The sequence below is a fragment of the Coffea arabica genome, chromosome 11e (assembly GCF_036785885.1).
Source record: "Coffea arabica cultivar ET-39 chromosome 11e, Coffea Arabica ET-39 HiFi, whole genome shotgun sequence".
In the NCBI taxonomy this organism is placed as follows: Eukaryota; Viridiplantae; Streptophyta; class Magnoliopsida; order Gentianales; family Rubiaceae; genus Coffea; species Coffea arabica.
In genome coordinates, this window is record NC_092331.1 from 53,680,681 (window position 1) to 53,701,038 (window position 20,358).

Below are 20,358 nucleotides of genomic sequence, written 5' to 3' on the forward strand. Positions count from 1 at the left end.
CCGACAGCTGCTTAGCATGAGTACTCACAATTAGACGAATTGGAGCTATCACTTGCTCACGAATGCATCCTTGATTAGTTTGGATGGCCACCAGATTCATCTAAGTAAGCTTTTATATGTACAGCATTTACATAAAAATACCAGCATGACTATGGACCCACTATAAAGCTAAATTCCAGACTTCGACCTACTGTACATGGTGGACTGCTGGAAAGAGCATGATGCAATTATAAGCAATGCATGAGTCAAATATACTGATCATTTTAGAATTGCTTTTACACTTTATTGCCTGTCCTGCTATCCTTTTCAAAAGCTGGGTTTCACACCGTAGCCATGAATACAGAATTCTAGTATGTTGTACAAAATAAATTCCCCTTTCAAATACACAAGTCCATGTTTTTTTATATATTGTTTATTTGTTATCTCTTTTCTGGGTATAAAAATTCTTTATCTTGCTTCTTGAGCTTTCCAATCTAAATTAAAAAGTTGAAAAGATGGAAAAGAAGTTTAAGAAAGTGCAATAATCATTTTTATTGACCATACTGGAAGATATATTATTCATTTTTTTTTAAGTGCACAATTTTATGTCCTTGGTTGGATTATGGAACTGTGACAAACTTGTGGCTTCTCCCATTTGAAGGACCTTGTCATTCTGCAAATTGAAGGCTATAAGTTGTGTCCCTTTTTTATTCGAAAAGGGGAAAGGTTGCCTACATCCTTTTAGAAAAGAAAAAGTACTTGAACTACTACTATATTACCAAATCTGTGTGAACATTCAAATTGATTGATTTTGAAAGTTGCCCACAAGAAGTGCTAACACTTTGTAAGCCTATTAGGACCTCAATAATTTTATTCACTAATAGACCAATATCTCATTACTGCCCCCCGAACAGGTTAATATTATTTGGAATGTTTTTGTGACACATACTCAAAATAATTAAAATTTACACTTTGTAATAATATTCATACCTTTAACCCTAATACATAATAAATCTTTAAGTAAATAAAACTAATCTCAACCACATAAAAAAATTATTCTAAGTTAAATGCACAACAATGTGATCATTTTAAATTATTCAAGCCCAATCAGCATATAAACACCCTTTATCCAAAAGGCAGTGGAGGCTTTCAATGTTCACACGTAAAGAAAAAATAATTAAAAATTAAAATTTTTTTCTGAAGAAGATCCACCGAATGTGTCTATCTGATCAGTACGTATTAAATAATTTATATGGAAAAAGGCATACAGCCAAATTATATGTCATATCAATTAGAACTAATTTATACGGAAAAAGGTAAACAGGCAAACCAACAGCGGGCAGTGAGTAGTGATGACTCACTGCATTATCGTTTTGATCACCTTTTTTCTCGATCGTTCGTTCAAAATAAAGTAGCAGATTTTGCAGCAAAATGCTCACAATCCTTATAAATAGGCATAGGGCTGCCTAACAAATGTACCCCTTGCAAATTGCAGTCCACCACTTTCTCTGTTGTGTGTAGTGTTGGATAATTCACAAGATGAGGAGTTTCATGCGCTTGTCTGCAACAGTTCTTCTCCTCTTGGCGCTTTTCATGGCCTCTGGTAATCATCATCCTCCTTCCTTCATGTTCTTGAATTTCTTTTCCCTACAATATATTGTTTTAAATCAACATTGATAGAATAACACCATGCAATTTATCTGACCGTTATCACAGGTAGATAGATTTTTCTTGATAACCCTTTGAACTATGAGTAAATATTGCTTCAACAATATTTGCTAACTTTGTTCGAGTATAACGAGTAGAAATCCATTTTTCACAAGACAAAGTAAATAAAATCCCTACAACCTTTAGCTTTCGGATTTTCTGGTGCGATAGTTAATTAGACATGTGATGAACACGGAACTTGTCATACTCTGGACAAGGTGAAGATTCCATTACTTATTTTTTTTCATAAAACATTATAAGTTACTTCATCAAGCATATAATGATATCAAAAGAAGATCTGAAGTATGGATACTGATAATATAGCTAAAATATTAGTAATGTCCAAAGTCGAAGTTAATTAGCTAAATATGCAGGTTAAAGGTAACTATTTTCTGCTGGTTGTAAATTCAGATAATTTTATACTAGACATGGTTGCTTGATAAAAATCCATGAAAAGTTTTTGTCATCGATCTCTTATATCTTGATCTATTGTTGCAGATATGGGACCAATCGGGGTGGCCGAGGCTAGGATTTGCGAGTCACAGAGCCATCGATTCAAGGGACCGTGTATCAGGAAGGACAACTGTGCTGCTGTTTGCCAGACTGAAGGGTTCCATGGTGGCCGTTGCAGGGGCTTCCGTCGCAGATGTTTCTGCACTAAACATTGCTAAAACGATCATTTGAAACCAGAAAGCTGTGTTTCTCCTCGTTGGAGCTTTTTGTTTAGCCTGGTTTTTCCTTCCACATGTGCGTGCGTGTGCGCTGTCGCGCCGCCACTGGTGCTTCAATAAAAATATGAATAAAAGAAACAAAAAAAAAAAAAAAAGAGATGAGAGCACTTTGTTTTCTGGCAGTTGGATGCTGGTGATTTGAGTTGTAAGCACTTGTTTATTCAGTGTGTTTAATTTAATATGTGACTACTATATATCAGCCTAGTTAGTGGCATTTGCTTTCTGCTGCTTGTGGTTTTAACTGGGATATGCTAGTTGATAACCTGCAAAATCTGATTTCTTTGGATCAATGAAGATTGACAAGAACGATTATCGTCGTTCTATTCCAAAGAATTGGTTACATGGACTGCTAACACACCTTACAAAGCCCAAAGGATCCTTTTGCTCTCATAATTCTCAGTGGAAAGTTCAGACTTGTGCATTGATTAATTAGGGTGGGAACAAACCTTATAAAGGAACCTTACAGTTACAGGTCTAGGAGTTGATGTTTTCACCCATCTCTTCCTTCTGGATCAATTTTTTTTTTACCAAAGATGAAGATCTGTGCGCATCTATCAGCATGATCACTTGGGCTTTTCACCTGGATGGTAACCCTTGTATACGCCAAGTTCTTGACAGCAATATATCAGATACCCTTACCAGCCCAACTTTGAAGATTATAAGGTTTTTTTTTTATCCCCTTTTAACACATCACACATAATTTGACTGTACAGGTATCAAAAGACTTGGCTATTATCATAGATCAAGAAAATTCATTCATATCATTTACTCTTAGGGATTTCATCTTAGTAATTTTTTACTAACACTAGACCAAGATCAATGGGGCATACTGTAACTCATGCACAAAGTTCTTGTTTTATTTAATTAGCACATTGTGATTTATTTACTTACTCATGCACAAGATCAACGGGGCATAGTGTACCATTTTGTTCCAACTGCAATCCCTTAACTTTTTTGACCATTTTTAATGGGCACATTATCATTTATTTATATAGTCTTAATTATTAATATTATTAGCAAAATCAATGAGAGAAAAAATGATGCAAATTAATGATAATGTATTGTTTTACTTTTTTTATCGATCTCTTATATCTTGATCTATTGTTGCAGATATGGGACCAATCGGGGTGGTCGAGGCTAGGATTTGCGAGTCACAGAGCCATCGATTCAAGGGACCGTGTATCAGGAAGGACAACTGTGCTGCTGTTTGCCAGACTGAAGGGTTCCATGGTGGCCGTTGCAGGGGCTTCCGTCGCAGATGTTTCTGCACTAAACATTGCTAAAACGATCATTTGAAACCAGAGAGCTGTGTTTCTCCTCATTGGAGCTTTTTGTTTAGCCAAGTTTTTCCTTCCACATGTGCGTGTGCGCTGTCGCGCCGCCACTGGTGCTTTAATAAAAATATAAATAAAAAAACTCGAAATAAAAAAATGATGAGAGCACTTTGTTTTCTGGCAGTTGGATGCTGGTGATTTGAGTTGTAAGCACTCGTTTATTCAGTGTGTTTATTTTAATATGTGACTCCTATATATCAGCCTAGTTAGTGGCATTTCCTTTCTGCTGCTTGTGGTTTTAACTGGGATATGCTAGTTGATAACCTGCAAAATCTGATTTCTTTGGATCAATGAAGATTGACAAGAACGATTATTGTCCTTCTATTCCAAAGAATTGGTTACAGGGACTGCTAACACACCTTACACAGCCCAAAGGATCCTTTTGCTCTCATAATTCTCAGTGGAAAGTTTAGACTTGTGCATTGATTAATTAGGGTGGGAACAAACCTTATAAAGGAACCTTACAGTGACGGGTCTTAGGAGTTGATGTCTTCACCCATCTCTTCCTTCTGGATCAATTTTTTTTTTTTTTTACCAAAGATGAAGATCTGTGCGCATCTATCAGCATGATCACTTGGGCTTTTCACCTGGATGGTAACCCTTGTATACGCCAAGTTCTTGACAGCAATATATCAGATACCCTTACCAGCCCAACTTTGAAGATTATAAGGTTTTTTTTTAATCCCCTTTTAACACATCACACATAATTTGACTGTACAAGTATCAAAAGACTTGGCTATTATCATAGATCAAGAAAATTCATTCATATCATTTACTCTTAGGGATTTCATCTTAGTAATTTTTTACTAACACTAGACCAAGATCAATGGGGCATACTGTAACTCATGCACAAAGTTCTTGTTTTATTTAATTAGCACATTATCATTTATTTACTAACTCATGCACAAGATCAACGGGGCATAGTGTACCATTTTGTTCCAACTGCAATCCCTTAACTTTTTTGACCATTTTTAATGGGCACATTATCATTTATTTATATAGTCTTAATTATTAATATTATTAGCAAAATCAATGAGAGAAAAAATGATGCAAATTAATGATAATGTATTGTTTTACTTTTTTTATGATACATTGGTACCTTTTGATTACCTTTGGCACATTATCATTAATTCTTTGGGTCCTCTTAGTTTTACAAAAGTTGTCATTAATTGGATTTGAATAGGACCAACTTGGAAGTTTGGGGCGTAAAATATCTAAAATTGAGAGTTTAGTATGCAAAGTATCCAAAATTGAAATTTAGGATATAAAGTGAAAAAGTGATACAAGTTTGGAAGTGCGAACTGGAGTTTATCCAAATTGATTATGGGAAAATCAAAAAATTGGCCATCGCTTGCTATTCAACCATCTATGCGTTGTAGTTTTAGGGAAAATTGAAGTTTCTAAAATCAATACTAGTCTCCAACTTGTTACCTGCATGCTAATTAATACATCTTGCCATAATTTCGTCCCCTAGGATCTATCTCTCCCAAGTACTTTTAAATTTTGAGCTATCCTAATAAGTCCATATGCATTCAATAATCCCATTATCAGAGTTCAAGCGCATTATGATAAAAACCGGCAAACTCTGAACCCACTTGATATCGTTTTCTCTCAAGGATTTCATCTTAATTTCTTATTATACTTGACGAAGATCAGTTATGCCCAAAATTATTGCTTTTTTAAATTAGTCTACTACAATCACGTTTACACTCGATATCATTTTCTCGATGAAGTATAGTTTTAAATGAAAAATCTTAAAACTATTCATGGATCAAAAGGGATTTTCAAAACTTGGGGGGCAGCCCCTTCCTTGTGACGCCGAAAGCTTAAAGAAAAGGAAAGGAGGTAGGGGATTTGAATCTAAAATTTCTAATTCATGAGACTTTAATTTTAACCCCTAGGTCAAGATGAAAAGGAGTAGCATCTAAACGCAGAAATAATACAGAAATACACTTGGACTAGTGAATATCATTGATGTTTCGAGCAATTTCTTGAGTGGAGAAATTCCAGCAGCAATTACAAGCTTAATAGGCCTGCTTGGGTTGAACCTTTCAAGACATTAGCAATTTGAATGGGTCCCTTCCTTCAAATCTTGGACAATTGAGCTCGCTGAACTTTCTTGATTTATGCTATAAGATGCTTTGTGTGAGCATTCCAAGCGGCATTTCTGAGTTGACCAATGCTAATTTTTTTTGGTCAAAAGTAGTTTATATTTTATTACTAACTTGATAACACAAGGTCAGTTACAAAAGATTTACTATCCAACAGATCATTTTGTGCGAGCCACATGGGAAAATTTCCTTCCCAATCTGCGTCTCTAACAAGTTTGAAAGCAAACTTTGCTAGATTGTGTGCACAACTATTTTCTAGTCTATTAACAAAAGAAAAAAGTACATTGATTGAACAAGCCTTTCATTTTTTGAAAGACTGAAACTCTGGATTCCTTTGCGTTCTCATCTCTAATCAAGTCTACTATGTCTTTGCAGTCAGATTGAAATTCTACTGCTTTCCATTGAGCTTTTTGTGCCATCACCATTCCCATTTTGATGGCTGCAGCTTCTTCCACCAATAATGGTTCACTGGATTTCTCTGCAGATTTTGCCCATGCTTTCTGTATCCTTCCCTTCCAGTTCCTTGCTATCCCTTCTAGTCCACACTTCTTCATTCCTTTGGAGAATGCAACACCTGTGGTGATCAGAACCACTCCTTTGCTTGGTGGTTTCCGGTTTATTGAAGGATTTGAGTGATTTGTTTGCTCAATGTACTCCCCTTCTCTACTACTTTGGGCATCCATGATTATCCCCTTAGCCTGACATTGAAGGGTATTAGACTCTCTTCCTACATAACAAATCTAATGTGATCTTGGGGAAATTAAAAAGTTTCTCAATGCCCTTCTTTTTGATGATTGATACACAATAATTTAGTGGAAAATTGAAGTTTCTCAATCGCATACTCATCTCAATATTTTCACCGGTATAGTAAATCTTTTTAATTGATCCTATTTGAGTCCTATATGATTTAGTTTCCCCTCATGGTAAGACACAATATTAAGAATAAATGTTACAGCAAACATGCCTTTGACCAATCTCATTGAGATGACTAAACATTAGCATTACAAGTTAGATAAATGCAAAGGATCAAGTTTATCAATTTTCCTCACAAGAACAAATAACTTACAATACAAATATTTCGAAACATGTCCAAGTTAATGATGATTGCAAGAACTTGAACTAATCCCAAAAAATAGAAGACCGAATTGTCATTTCCGATAATTTTTTTTGAAGCTGTTTCCAAATGAAAAGGGTACAAAACTTTTCTAATTCCTTAATTTCCCTTTCAGATATGGGTCCCACGTTGGCAGAGGCAGATACCAGCCAGAAGTTAAAGAGTTATTGCTGGTCGGAGGGAGACTCTGCTGAAGCTTGCAGAATAAAACGATTTATTCTTGTCAAATATTTAGGTGCAATTCATAGCTATTCATGTTTTCAATTTCTTGTATAGAAAGCACGATTGTTGCTGCTGATTGAACTGGCTTCTTTGAACTCCAATATTGATTGGCAGTAGGGCTCCAAAACAAAATAACAAAATGAAAGAGTTTGAAATCATTGCAATCAACAGAATAATACATCTCAATACCCTTGCCAGAGCTGCCACTCCCAAGTTTCAAGTCAGCATAGGCAATTGGTCATTAGTAAAAGGGACAACTTAGATGGTAATTTTTCTTCACAAGATTGAATAAATTGGTCATTACCTAGATCTACTGGGGACTGGAAATGTAAGCGTATATAATTTGTACTAAGCAAAACAACCCATGGAGATTACCATCTCAAGTCAATTATCTGAATTCACTGGCAAAAGAAAAAGAAAATTTGAGCTTAATTATATGTTCGTACTAAGCAATACATGCTGAACAATGAACACCCATTGGATAGCATCTTTTTTTTTTCTTCTAAACGGCAAAATTAATATTTATTTTCTTTTCCTAATTAATCTTACATTTCTAAAAATATGACACCTGAAATATATTTATATACTTTTTCTAATTACAATCATTGCTCTTTCTTGTACTTATATACTTTTCTTAATTAATTTTAATTTTTAAAAATTCATGAGTCCCTGATAGACGCCTCGTTAACCATGCCCATTTTTGGTTAACCCATTTTTCAAATATTGTGTGGACTTTTGCTAGCTTTCCATTTGATTTATCAGGGCATCAAAAGATCTTGACTCTTAAGTGCACATCTGTAGCACAGCCTCAACCACACTTCAAATTCTAGGTCCAAATTGGACAAGCCTTGTCGAATAACGGGTACTCGCAATGCCATCACAGAGAGCGATACTACTCCTTTAGCATTTCAAAATATTCACGTGAAAAAATTGCAGGGGAGTTATGGTGTAATTTATTCGAAAATTAACACTTGGGCATTCATTAAATCCTCAATCTCAATCGTTATTCTTCTTTTTTCTTGTGTTGGGCATTTTTTATGTTTTCTTTTGGGAGGGGGGGCGGGGGGGCGGGGGGGAAGACGGGAGTTTGACAGGCATATGGCCGTATAAGTTGAGACAGTACAAAAAGAAAACTAGCTAGAAAAGGGAGGCCAAGTTGGACAAACCTCTTGTTTCAGTAACCAACACTGCTCGCTGTCAAAAGGTCCATGGAAAATTTTCAGCACTTTAAAGGGCCAAAATCGATTTAAACATCAAACGTATGTGTCTCTTGCATAAGCTATGTCAAAGGCTATTCAACACTTTCCACTATCTCCATTGTATGAGCAGAAGTAAGTGCGTGAATTGTGCAGATTTGGTTTAGCAAAAAAATTTTATCCGCCGTTCATAGCTATTCACATTTGCCTTTTCGTATGTCAAATCAGGACAACACTTTTTCAGCCTCTTTATCACAATACAAAACAACCTAGAATCTAAAGTAATGTATAACAAACATTTTTGTAAAAGACTTCTTTAATTTCCGTTTTGGTGGTTTTTTGGCTTATATTCAGCAACCCATTTGTTTTGAGAGTGCTACTAATCAATCTGCCTATAATATAGACACTCAAACAAACCGCAATCTCTTTTAATTCCCACGAGCTAGTTTTCAACGATGAAATGTAAGAAAAACACTGAAGACATTGTTATAGCATAAATGGAAATTGGATTACCCCATCAGTGTTTTTAGTTGTACATGTTCTTGTCTATTGGTGGTTAAGGTGTGGTTTTGATATGCATTTTGGAGTTTCTCTATTCTCTTGTATATGCTTCAAGCTTGATCTATAAAATCTAAGATTTTCTCAAAAAAAAAAACCAAAAAGAAACATAATTTCGCATGAATGGTCAACAAAGCAAAAAATTAAGGAGTACTAAAATGAAGAGACCTACTTAAGTGGGTGTATCGTTTCCACGAGCCCGAAAACAATGTCGTCATAGGAATCGAGAAAGTCATCTAGTTCTGTGATTTTCCTCATATATTTGCTCTCCATATTGTAGCTGAAGATTGTCGCCCCAAAATCCCTACGAGTCTTTAGACAAATCTCAGAAACTCGAAATAAAATCTCACCGTCTTGGTATGATCCCATACCCATAGGATAGACATTGAATCCTCGTTCATATTCATGAGGATCACACCAACGTTTTGGCAACGATAAATCCACACTAGTCCACCTTCCACCTTCAAAAACTTCCTCTAGTATCCAAATCTTTTGGTCCAAAACTTCCATCAGAGCAAAGCGTCCCCCAAGCTCACCTGGATAAGCCACAGTCTCAACATAAACGTTTTCTTCGGGGAAAGGCAAAAGTCGAAGTTTCTCACGACTTATATCAAAGGCTAGTATACACCCACCCATGTACGTGGACATTATAGACAATTTGCAAGGGACAGTGATGATGCTATATATCACGCCATTGATGCTGCACGACGACTTCACCTCGAAGCTCTCGCAAAGGTCTTGTTCGAGAGAAATATCTATACTAATCTTTTTCCAACAATTTGTTCCCAATGTCAAAACTTCTGCATAGACATGGGCATCGTAATCACCCTTTTTGCAGGCAATGGGTGGTTTTACGAGCCTCACATGACAAATGCTCAACACCTTGTGTTTCTTGGTTGAAACATCGAACCCCAAAAAGTATTCACTCCAGATATTCCAACCGTAATACCCTCTTGTAGTTCGAGAAATTTCTAATTTTGTGATGAATTTTAAAAAAATTCTACAAAAGGGGTGATTTTGATTGGGTATTCCGTAGGGGGGGTCTTCGCATTTTGCGAATGCGAGCTCTGCTGAGCTCGCATTCGCAAAATGCGAGCTCTGCTTATTGAGCTCGCATTCCACGAATGCGAGCTCAATAGAGCTCACCCTGATATTTTTTTTTTTTTTTGGGCTCTCATTAAATTTTTTCCAGAAAATAGTAAGAGCTAAATAAAATTTTTCAAATAGCTCGCATTTGATAAATTTGACCTCCAAAAATTGTATTTAATTTTTTTGTTAGATTTCGGATTTATAAGTATGACTTTCAGAAAATTAAATTCAAACTTGCTAGAAAAAAAATTTAAAATGAAATTTACGAGCTCCCACCAAAATGTATCTTTTTCAGAAAATGTTGTTTGTTTTGTAGAATTTGCCTTTACTAAAATGCTGTCGGTAGTAAAATCTTATTTTAAAAGCTCTACCAAAATCTTATATTTCGGAGAAATGTTAAAGAAATGTTATTTAAAATCTGTAATTAGCAGAGGAATAAATTTTTTTATTTTAAAACTTGCACGTGCCTAAAGTCATCAAATATGTGTTCTAAAAAAAATCATATTTCTTTTATATTAAAAAAAATTGGTAATTGTACGGTTGAAAATACGTTATTTTATTATAATACATTTAAATGGTGGAAAAAGTACACATGCATAGTTCTTTCTATTTCATATATCAATGAAAAAATAGAATGAAATTGTTAACATGTAAGGTATTGACTATATTTTATGAATAAAATACTAACTTTTTTTCCTTTTTTATCAAATAAATTTTTTTTATCAAATTCTAATTTTCCTTTGTTATTAATGAATCGTATTTATTTGTTGACACCGACGAATTTTAGTTATAAGAATCTAATAGTTAATAGTCATTAATATCTGTTACAATTTCAACTGTAATTTTAGAAATTTCATAACGCAATGTTATTTAAAAAAATTATATAAGTTATTTTTATGAAGTGCATGTTATTTGTTTTCTTTGTTTTGCTGTTCGACAATTCCGAAATCTTTGTTTTGATGTTCGGCAGCTATGTTTCGATATTGCGTTCTGCTTCTCCCACTCACTTTTGTCTTTTTTTTTTTTCGAAATGGGTCTTGGCGGTATGTAGTGCGAGAATGCGAGCTCAATGTGAGCTCGCATTCCGGGAATGCGAGCTCAGTGAGCTCGCATTTTCAGAATGCGAAGACCCTCTTTTGTGGAAACAAACCCAAGAACCGCCCTCGTTGTAGAATTCTTTTTTTTTCCATCATAAACTGAGAATTCACCCAGGGAAGAAAAGGGAGAAAAGAAGTGGGAAGAAACGAAACCTCTAATGGACGGCGACCATCTAAGCGAAGACCTTCGGGGTTCGAGAAATTTCTAAGTTTGTGATGAATTTTAAAAAAATTCTACAAAAGGGGTGATTGTAGCGAGGAATTCTGTCAGGGGGGTCTTCGCATTCGTGAAATGCGAGCTCTCAACAGAGCTCGCATTCCTGAAATGCGAGCTCTGTTGAGCTCGCATTCTAAAAGACTGGTAAGCTATTCTCAGCTGTCACCAGGTCTTGAATTACTTTATTAGTTGCAGGTATTAGTGAGTGTCCCCAGTTTTAATATTTGAGGTGCCAGCGCTTTTCCTTCATCTTATGTGTTAACATCCATCATCAGATATTATGTGTTAGGTAAACTTTCAATGCATTCTTTAGTAGTCTGAATTTACTTTCTCGCATTACAGAGATGCAAATTTTTTTGCTTTTTTTTTTGGAGGCAGAGATTTATATTTTTGTATTAAAACAAAATGTTTTAAGATGTCGCATGCGCGTTCGCATTCCTTAAAAAAAATTTATGAAATACGTTATTTTATTATAATACATTTAAATGGTGGAAATAAATTAGATCAATGTAAAAATAGAATGAAATTATTAACATGTAAGGTGTTGACTATATTTTATGAATAAAATACTAACTTTTGATCCTTTTTTGTGAAATAAATTTATTTATCAAATTCTAATTTTCCTTTGTTATTAATGAATCGTATTTATTTGTTGACACCGATGAATATTAGTTATAAGAATCTAATAATTAATAGTCATTAATATCTGTTACAATTTTTTTATTGTAATTTTAGAAATTCCATAACGCAATGCTAATTAAAAATTATATAAGTTATTTTTATGAGGTGCATGTTATTTGTTTGGTAGTTGAAAAGGAAAAGAAAAAAATTAAATCAAATATCTAGCGATTAAATCTTGCGTGTTTTACCTTTTACAATTGATGCGAATGTAGATATTTTTAGATGAAAATCACCGGTTACTCAACATTTGACATACTGAAGTTGAAATAGGGTCTTGGCAACCGACTTGTTTACCATCTCTCAGACTCTCTCACCAATTACCATCCATCCATCCAAAATTCAAACTTAGGTTGGAAAACATAAGTTAAAAGACTGAGAACAAGGAAACTGCATTCGTCCGTCTTCAACCAAATTGTAATTTATCCGAAGGCAAAGTCATGTCAATCTAGGCAGTGAAATAGGCACCTAAGAAAAAATAGATACTCGGAACTGATTATTTTTTTCTTCAATTTTTTTTTTTTTTTTTGGGATTGCTTTCTTCCAGCAACTTCTGTTCACCAGGAAACATTTAACTCGCTCCCCTCATCCTCTCTTAGTCTGTACAATAACCCATCTAAGATTATTTTTGTATAGAAGAACCCAAACGGAAATGCTAATCGCCCCCCCAAATTTAAGAGCCCAACAAGAAAAACAAAATTACTACTTCCCTTCTGTTGCCCACTTCTCCCTTCACACCACCAATCAATTGATACCAAAAGCTCACTGAGCTCGCATTCTGAAAATGCGAGCTCACTGAGCTCGCATTTCCGGAATGCGAGCTCGAATTGAGCTCGCATTTTCAGAATGCGAGCTCAGTGAGCTCGCATTTTGGAAATGCGAAGACCTCCATTTACAGAAACTCCTCCAGGAAACGCCCTCGTTGTAGAATTCTTTTTTTTTTCCATCATAAACTAAGAATTCACCCCTTGTAGTTCCCATCTTCTCGCTGATCTTCCAAGCATCGGGCATCTGATTACGAGGGGGAAGATCAATGAACTTTCTTGTTGTAGGGTTCCATATGATGTTGTTGCAACATAGTAATCCTTCAACAGGTTGATGTAAGCGAAAGGATGTTTCCCGAAGAATATCTGGAAAGGCAAGAGGAACAGATTTGCCTTCTGAATCTACTAGGAAGAAAGTATATACTTGTGAATGATTTACCCCTGTATTATTTTCTTCATCGGTATTCTTTTGGAAACGGGACTTGCGAACAAGGAGGTTGGTTCCACGATTATGGGCACGAACGCGAAAACCATCAACAAATTCTTGATCTTCAATCATGTTGTACCAAACCTTTGAAACACACTTGAATCTCAATAGAGATTCTACCGGAAGTTTTTCGAATATTTGTATAAGGATGTCTTTAGGTATCATCTTGTCAAGAAGTTAGTCTAGGGTTTGATAATTGATACTGTTGATGAAAATGAAGGGAATGATAGGTGAGGGACGGCCGCCTTGTGTTGTTTTCTTCCCTCGTTTGTTTTACCCTTTTTTGCTTCTTAAAACTAGGGTTATAAGCGTTGGAACTTAGCGTTGATTTAGGAATTAGAAGCTGATTGATTCCAAAAAAAAGGGAGAAACAGATAATAAATAAAATAAAAAATTACTAGAAGAAAAGGAGAATTCTAGTTTGATATAAAAATTTACTATCAATACTACTACATAAGTTCTTGCATAATTCGTTTACATAGGCATCGAAAATTGTAGTTTGGGATTGTAATTATGAAAATACTAGTTTTTTTTTATCATCTTTCTAACCTATAAAAATTAGACATTTCAATCCTAAATTTCAAAAGTATTTATTTTAATATTCGCATACCCTTGTTAGTTATTGTATAATATAAGAATTTTACAAGACATTAGTTTTATTTCAAACTCAGCTGATAGCCTATTGAAATGCAAAAAAAAAAAAAAAAAAAAGATCAGGGAAGTTTCTTTATAGTATATATTCTTTATATTTTAAAGAAATATTTAATAAAGTTGTTTAATTATCAACAAAAGTAAAAAAAAAAATGATAGAACCCATTACCAGTTAATTATTACTGGCGAAAAGTAATACATACACATATTATATCAAATTTGATATCAATTATGCAAAACTGAAGAAGTACATTAGAAATTAGTGGAATGCATAAATGAAATAAACATAAAAAAAAAGAAAGAAAGTTAAATTAGAACTTTTTCTTTGTCTCCAATTTTATTAATAGGCAAAAGAGACACAACGGATCTTCTGTCTCACACCTTATGCCACTCTCTGTGCCACTTTTTACTATATTGCTATTTCTCCTTCATAAATATCATGTTTTAGTTCTTTTTTGTTTCCTTAAGATCCAATAACTATTAATTCAATAATACACAAAATTTAACAAACTCAAAAAATCAAAATGCATAAAAAATGAGATTTTTTCTAAATTTTCTGCTGTATTTTTTAATTTTCTATTATATATTACTTTTTTGAAACTGTTGTATTTATTTTTTACTGAATTAATAGTTATTGAATCTTAAGAAAACAAAAAAGAATTAAAACATGATATTTATAGAGGAGAAATAGCAATATAGTAAAAAGTGGTACAGAGAATGGCACAGGGAGAAAAACAGAAGATCCGTTGCGCAAAAGAGAGTGTACAAGGGATAAAACCCCCAAACGTGTATAGTGAACTATGAGCAACAAAAGCTATAATAGATACAATCAAAAGAAAATAGTCTAGTTATACAATTGTTCACAGAAAAATTGACAGATCAAAAGCCAAACTCATACTCAGTTCCCAATTTCTTCTCTCCTTTGCTAAACTTCTCAGCCATGAACAACATGGCACAATCTTGGATGATCCATTGGATAATGGAGTGAGTAGGCCTATGCTTATGTTTTACTAACACCAAGTTACAAGCTCACCAATCTGATGAGGAAAAGAGTTAGAATTGGCATGATGGCTCCACCAAGCTAGTTCAGTAGACCACCCACAACTCCTCTGTACGTGAAATTCAAGCTTTGAATTCGCTTCCAAGTATCATCAGCATAGGAACAGAGAAAGGACAGGTGCTCAACAGATTCATCCTCGCTTCCGCACAACAAACAAGTAGCACTTTGCGCTCAGCCCCACCTATTTAGTCTATCCAAAGTGCTGAGCCTACGTTTACACAATAGCCACATTATGAAAGGAAAACGAGGCCCGTAATTGTTGAAGCACATCACATTTGACTAGGTAACAGCAGGGAAAGGCTGAGCCAGAATCTGGTAACAGTAAATTTACCCAATTTATGAGGTAGCCATAACCGATAATCTGAATTGTGACCACTAGCTAGGCTTAACCGTTGTAATCAAGAAAGAGGCTTAAACGTTGCAGGGGTTCCTTGAACTCATTGTAACTCCTACACCTCTTCTTTTACCACAGGGTCACCGCCAATTATCATTCTAACTCACATTTCATTCCTTATTGAAAACAATTGCTTTCTAATTCACATCTTATTTCATCCTAAAAGGCTAAAACCCTCAATAGCGTTATTCAAAAATTTGGAGGCTATAATGATTCAAATTCTAAAAAATATGGACCAGAAGTGCAATATTAAAACTGTTGACTAACGACAACTTGATTCTAACCGTGAGTCATTATTGAATTTCATCAATTATCCTAATTGTGTCTAATATCAATTACTTTAAGGACTAGATTTGTTTTGGTCAAAATATTAGGAACTAGTTTGGCACACAGACTAAATATTGAGGATTAAAGCTGCATTTCTTCCTAATGAAATATATATGGCTTCATAGTAAAGAAAAAATTTCTAAGAGTTTTACATAGATGATGATAAATTATACAATCTATTGGAATCAATTGCCTTTAGGAATTTAATAGTTAAAATGACAAAAGAAAAATAATTGTTATCTAGATTTGGGGTAGTATAAGGTGCTCTAATAAAGGGTGAGATATGGTTGAGCTTAAATAGAGGATTCAAAGCACTCTAATGTATGCTCAATTCGTAATGTTTATTGTTTAGAGGGCAAAATTAAGTTTGGAAATGCTGAAGTTGGATGAAGAAAAGTCACTGGTATAAGAGTATTGGGTTGGGGTTTATTCCACCAACTCTTGGGTTTGAATTTTATCCCACCAACCATTTATTTGTTGGGGTTGGGTTCACAATCCAAACCCAACAAAATGAGCGGTCTGTGCGATAAAATCCAAACCTAACAAAGAGGTAGTACCTTTGAATGTCTGTGTCTATATTATTTATTAGTGCAAAATCATTGCCTTTTAGTTAACAATTAGAAAATTTTTTAAATTTCAAACTAAACTAAGTTGGGTGTTGAAGGTTTAGTTCTTTGTTGCTTATTTTGATATCTTAATAGGACCCAAATTCATAGATATTCACAATTTCCTTTTCGTATATCAATTCATGATCAAGTCATGACTAGAGTTATTGAGCAAACTCTACGCTTTATTTATTTATTTATTTTACTGAGCATAATAATTGAGATATTTATTTCAATATCATTGCCCTTTCTTGTACTTATACACTTTCTTAATTAATTTTAATTTTAAAAAATTTATGAGTATTCAATAGAATTCCGTTAACCATGCCCATTTTTGGTTAACCAATTTTCCAAAATATTGTATGGAATTTTGCTAGCTTTCCATTTGATTTAGTGGGGCATCAAAAGATCTTGACCCATAAGTGCACAACGGTAGCACAGCCTCAACCACACCCAAACTCAAAGCCTTGTCTGGAGAACCAACTTGGAAGCCTTTCTCTATCAGAAGCTCCATGAAAATTTTCACAACTTTGAAGGACCAAAATTCTCTGTCCGTGCCAAGGAGATGCCAACTATATATATATCTCCTGTATATAAGGTGATGTGTGAAATTTGCAAATTTAATTTGGCAAAAGTTTCATCCACAACTCATATCATAGGTATTTGTATTTAGCTTCGCGTATCAAATCGCAAGAACACTTGTCAATTCTGTGGATTAGAATATAAATCAACACACAATCTGAAGTAATGAAGACAAAACGTTTAGCAAAAGACTTCTGTAATTTCTGTCTTCGCCTATTTGGTGTTGACATTCAAAAAAAAAAAAAACTTATAAACCCCACCAGACAGTTTTGAGCCAAAAACAGTTACAGAATAATGTGAAGACATTATTGTACTAATTAAGTGGATGAATCGTTTCGACAAGCCCGGAGACAATGTTATCCCTGTCATCCACAAAGTCATCTAGTTTCGTGACCATCCTTACATCTTTGCTCTCCATGTTGTAGCCGAAAATGGTTGATCCTAATTCTTGGCCACTCGATGAAACAATCTCAGAAACTCGAAACAAAATCTCACCATTTTGGCATGAACCAATAGGGTAGACCGCAATCAATCGGCCCTCAGATAATTTCATTCGTGCCCAACTTTTTGCCAAAAATAAATCCACAGCAGTCCACTTTCCACCCTCGAAAGCTTCTTCTAGCATCCAAATCCTTTCGCCATAAACATCAATTATAGCAAGCCGTCCTCCAATCTCACCTGCAAAATCTACATAAACTCGCCTGGGAAGAAGCAGAAGTTGAAATTTCTCATGACTTAGATCAAAGGCCAGTATGCATTCACTCTCGGACGAGGACATCACAGACAATTTACTATGGGGAGTGATGATGCTATATATTGCCCCGTTGATGCTGCATGATGTCTTGACAGTGAAGCCCTTGCTAAGGTCTTGTTGCACAGAATAATCAATACTTAAAATTTTCCAAGAATTGGTTCCCAGAGTCAAAACTTCTGCATGGACATGGACTTGGTTTTCATTAATATCAAACTCCTTGTAAAAAATATCATCGTTATTGGCCCGAATGGGTTTTCTTTCAAGCCACGTAAGACAAATACTTAATACCTTGTATTTCTTGGATGAAACATCGAATCCCAGAAAGTATTTACTCCAGGCACCCGAGTGGTAACATCCTCTCATGTTTCCCATTTTCTCACTGATCTCCTTCGCATAAGGATTCGGATTACGTGGGGGAAGATCAATGAATTTTCCTGTAGTAGGGTTCCATATGAGGTTGTTACAGAGCACTAAGCCTTCAACAGGTTGATCTAGGTGAAAGAAGGTATTTTTGAGAATATTTGGAACAGCGACAGGAACCGATTGGCCTTCTGAATCTATTACGGAGAAATCATATACCCTTGTATTTTGCCCTTCAACAGTTCTCTTTCCGAAACGGATCTTGCGTACGAGGAGGTTGGTGCCACGATTATGGGATCGAAGGCGAAAACCATCGGCAAATTCTTGATCTTCAATTATGCTGTACCAACTTTTTGAAACACTCTTGAATCTCAATAGTGGTTTTGCTGGAAGTTTTTCGAGTATTTGAACAAGGATGTCATCAGGAATTGCGGGGACAAGAGTTCTCTTAATTTGTATCATCTTTGTCAAGATTTCCGCCGAGCTAGTTTTGTAGGCCTACAAAATAATCAATATAAGCCACAAGGTGAAATCACAAGAAAACAAAATAAGTCCCAAGGCCAACTCGAAGCTGTTTTTGCTCTCTTATATCGATAGACCAAGACCTATAATTCTTATATAGACTATCAAATACCAAAATCCAATTGGGATTCAAACTACCAAGTCATACTTAGAATAGGAAATCACAACTAAATAATAAATTAAATCCTAAAAAGACTTGGTTTAATAATTCTACAAGTTTAGGGTTTTGACAATTGGCTGATTTGATGGCGATAAAATCGAAGGGTAGGATATATGAATAGGGAAATCTAGTCACGGCGGTGAGAGTTGGCCGCCCTGCTTCCTTTTCTTTCCATGTTTTGCTTCTTAAAGTCTCAGGTCAGGATCCTTATGCATTACGACTTAGCATTGATTTTAGATATTAGAAGCCTATTCACTCTCAAAAAAAAAAAAAAAAGAGAGAAAAAACCTTTAGGGTTTCATAGTAAAGAAAGAATTGCTAAATTTTTTTATAGGCGACATTAAATTATACAATCCATTGGAATCAATATTTTTGGATCAAGAAAGTGTTATAGATGCAAGCGGCAGTAACCTTGCAAGTCTGCATTTGGCATTTGTGTGTTATTCGTCTGTACTAAGTCAGTTCCGCTTGGACATGTATTGAGAAATCTTGTTCTGTTATTCGTCTCTGCTAAGTCAGTTCAGTAACCATGACAATAGCAAGGTTCTTTACGTATTTATTTACTAAGCAGGGCGCCTGTGTTCTTACCTGTCATTGAAATCCTTTATTTCTTGTTTGATCGGGGGCCCAAATATTACCTCTTAGAAAAATCCGAGATTGTAAAAAGAAACTTGGCATTAATTTAGGAAACAGAAGTCCACTCGTTTAAAAAGAAAAGAAAAAGTTTAAAACCATAAATATCATCTCTTTCAATCAACTAAAAATCAATTAAAACCAAAATATATCCTTTTAATTAGATCCCTATTGCTGGTGGTTCTGGAGTATTGCAGATGGCACCAGGGGCTGCTATTATGAAGAGAAATATAATAGAATAGTGTTGCTGCCCTGAAATTACTAATGGTATTTCTGGATATGTATTTTTTTTTTCCAAGCAAAATCCGTTTGTGGAGGGTTTTGACAAAAAGATATACCTTTGAATTTGAAATTTAATTGTATAACATGATTTCAAATCTTTAAACAATGAAAATGAAAAAGGAAACTTCACCCAAATAAGCTTGAATTCATTGCCGCCTCCCTCTCCGTATCACCTCAGATCAAAGCCAAAACACCAATCTAAAACACAAGAGAATGTTTAAAAGCAAACAATCTCACAGACAGACAGCGGTAGAAAACATGAAAATGCAGCCATTGCTTTAAAAAGTGAAGGTATTGGGTGGGACATTTGGTCTCTACCCAGGTGGCGCGAAAGCCTGAGGCACTGGGCGTAAATTCAGCAAATTTTGATTTTTTTTTGTAAATATTTAATAGTATATAAAATATAAAAATGTTATAAAAATAAAATTAAATATAAAAAAATTTGGGAATAATAGCATTGAGAAACATAGAAAAGTTAGATTTTTAAACTATTGTGGCACATATAATAGTATAAAATTAATAAAATTGGGTAATGTTTGGTGTTAAATCAGAACTTGACCAAAATTATAAAAGAATGGAATTAAAAAAAAAAAAAAACTGCTACTTCGTAAGAGCTGTTGATGTTGGAATCTATTGGCAATTTATGTGTAATCTTGTAGATAAAGTTGGATTTTGTGTTTGACTTATTTGGGTGTCCAATGACAAACTCAACCCGCCTAAAATTTATTTCGGTTTCTGACACTC

General features: G+C 34.7%; 4 protein-coding genes across 4 annotated transcripts; 2 read left to right on the forward strand and 2 right to left on the reverse strand.

Annotated features, from left to right (window-relative positions):
- Nucleotides 1–1,421: 1,421 nt before the first annotated feature.
- LOC113716490 (defensin Ec-AMP-D2-like) lies at nucleotides 1,422–2,359 on the forward strand. Its single transcript, XM_027240839.2, has 2 exons — nucleotides 1,422–1,582; nucleotides 2,185–2,359. Exons 1-2 carry the CDS (start codon nucleotides 1,519–1,521, stop codon nucleotides 2,355–2,357), a joined length of 237 nt encoding a protein of 78 aa, XP_027096640.1. The 5' UTR covers nucleotides 1,422–1,518; the 3' UTR covers nucleotides 2,358–2,359.
- A 1,136-nt stretch (nucleotides 2,360–3,495) lies between these two features.
- Nucleotides 3,496–3,975, forward strand: LOC140021508 (defensin Ec-AMP-D2-like). Its single transcript, XM_072072499.1, has one exon. The coding sequence runs from the start codon at nucleotides 3,530–3,532 to the stop codon at nucleotides 3,698–3,700; it is 171 nt and encodes a 56-aa protein (XP_071928600.1). The 5' UTR covers nucleotides 3,496–3,529; the 3' UTR covers nucleotides 3,701–3,975.
- Nucleotides 3,976–12,825: 8,850 nt separating this feature from the next.
- LOC140021384 (putative F-box protein At1g47730) lies at nucleotides 12,826–13,449 on the reverse strand. Its single transcript, XM_072072144.1, has one exon. It carries the CDS (start codon nucleotides 13,447–13,449, stop codon nucleotides 12,826–12,828), a length of 624 nt encoding a protein of 207 aa, XP_071928245.1.
- A 3,767-nt stretch (nucleotides 13,450–17,216) lies between these two features.
- Nucleotides 17,217–18,479, reverse strand: LOC113718516 (putative F-box protein At1g32420). The gene has a single exon (XM_027243417.1). It carries the CDS (start codon nucleotides 18,477–18,479, stop codon nucleotides 17,217–17,219), a length of 1,263 nt encoding a protein of 420 aa, XP_027099218.1.
- Nucleotides 18,480–20,358: the final 1,879 nt, after the last annotated feature.

Coding starts and splice junctions, on each gene's coding strand:
- LOC113716490 (XM_027240839.2), top strand. CDS start 1,519: ATGAGGAGTTTCATGCGCTTGTCTGCAACAGTTCTTCTCCTCTTGGCG. Junction 1,583..2,184: donor GGCGCTTTTCATGGCCTCTG/GTAATCATCATC, acceptor CTATTGTTGCAG/ATATGGGACCAATCGGGGTG.
- LOC140021508 (XM_072072499.1), top strand. CDS start 3,530: ATGGGACCAATCGGGGTGGTCGAGGCTAGGATTTGCGAGTCACAGAGC.
- LOC140021384 (XM_072072144.1), bottom strand. CDS start 13,449: ATGATACCTAAAGACATCCTTATACAAATATTCGAAAAACTTCCGGTA.
- LOC113718516 (XM_027243417.1), bottom strand. CDS start 18,479: ATGATACAAATTAAGAGAACTCTTGTCCCCGCAATTCCTGATGACATC.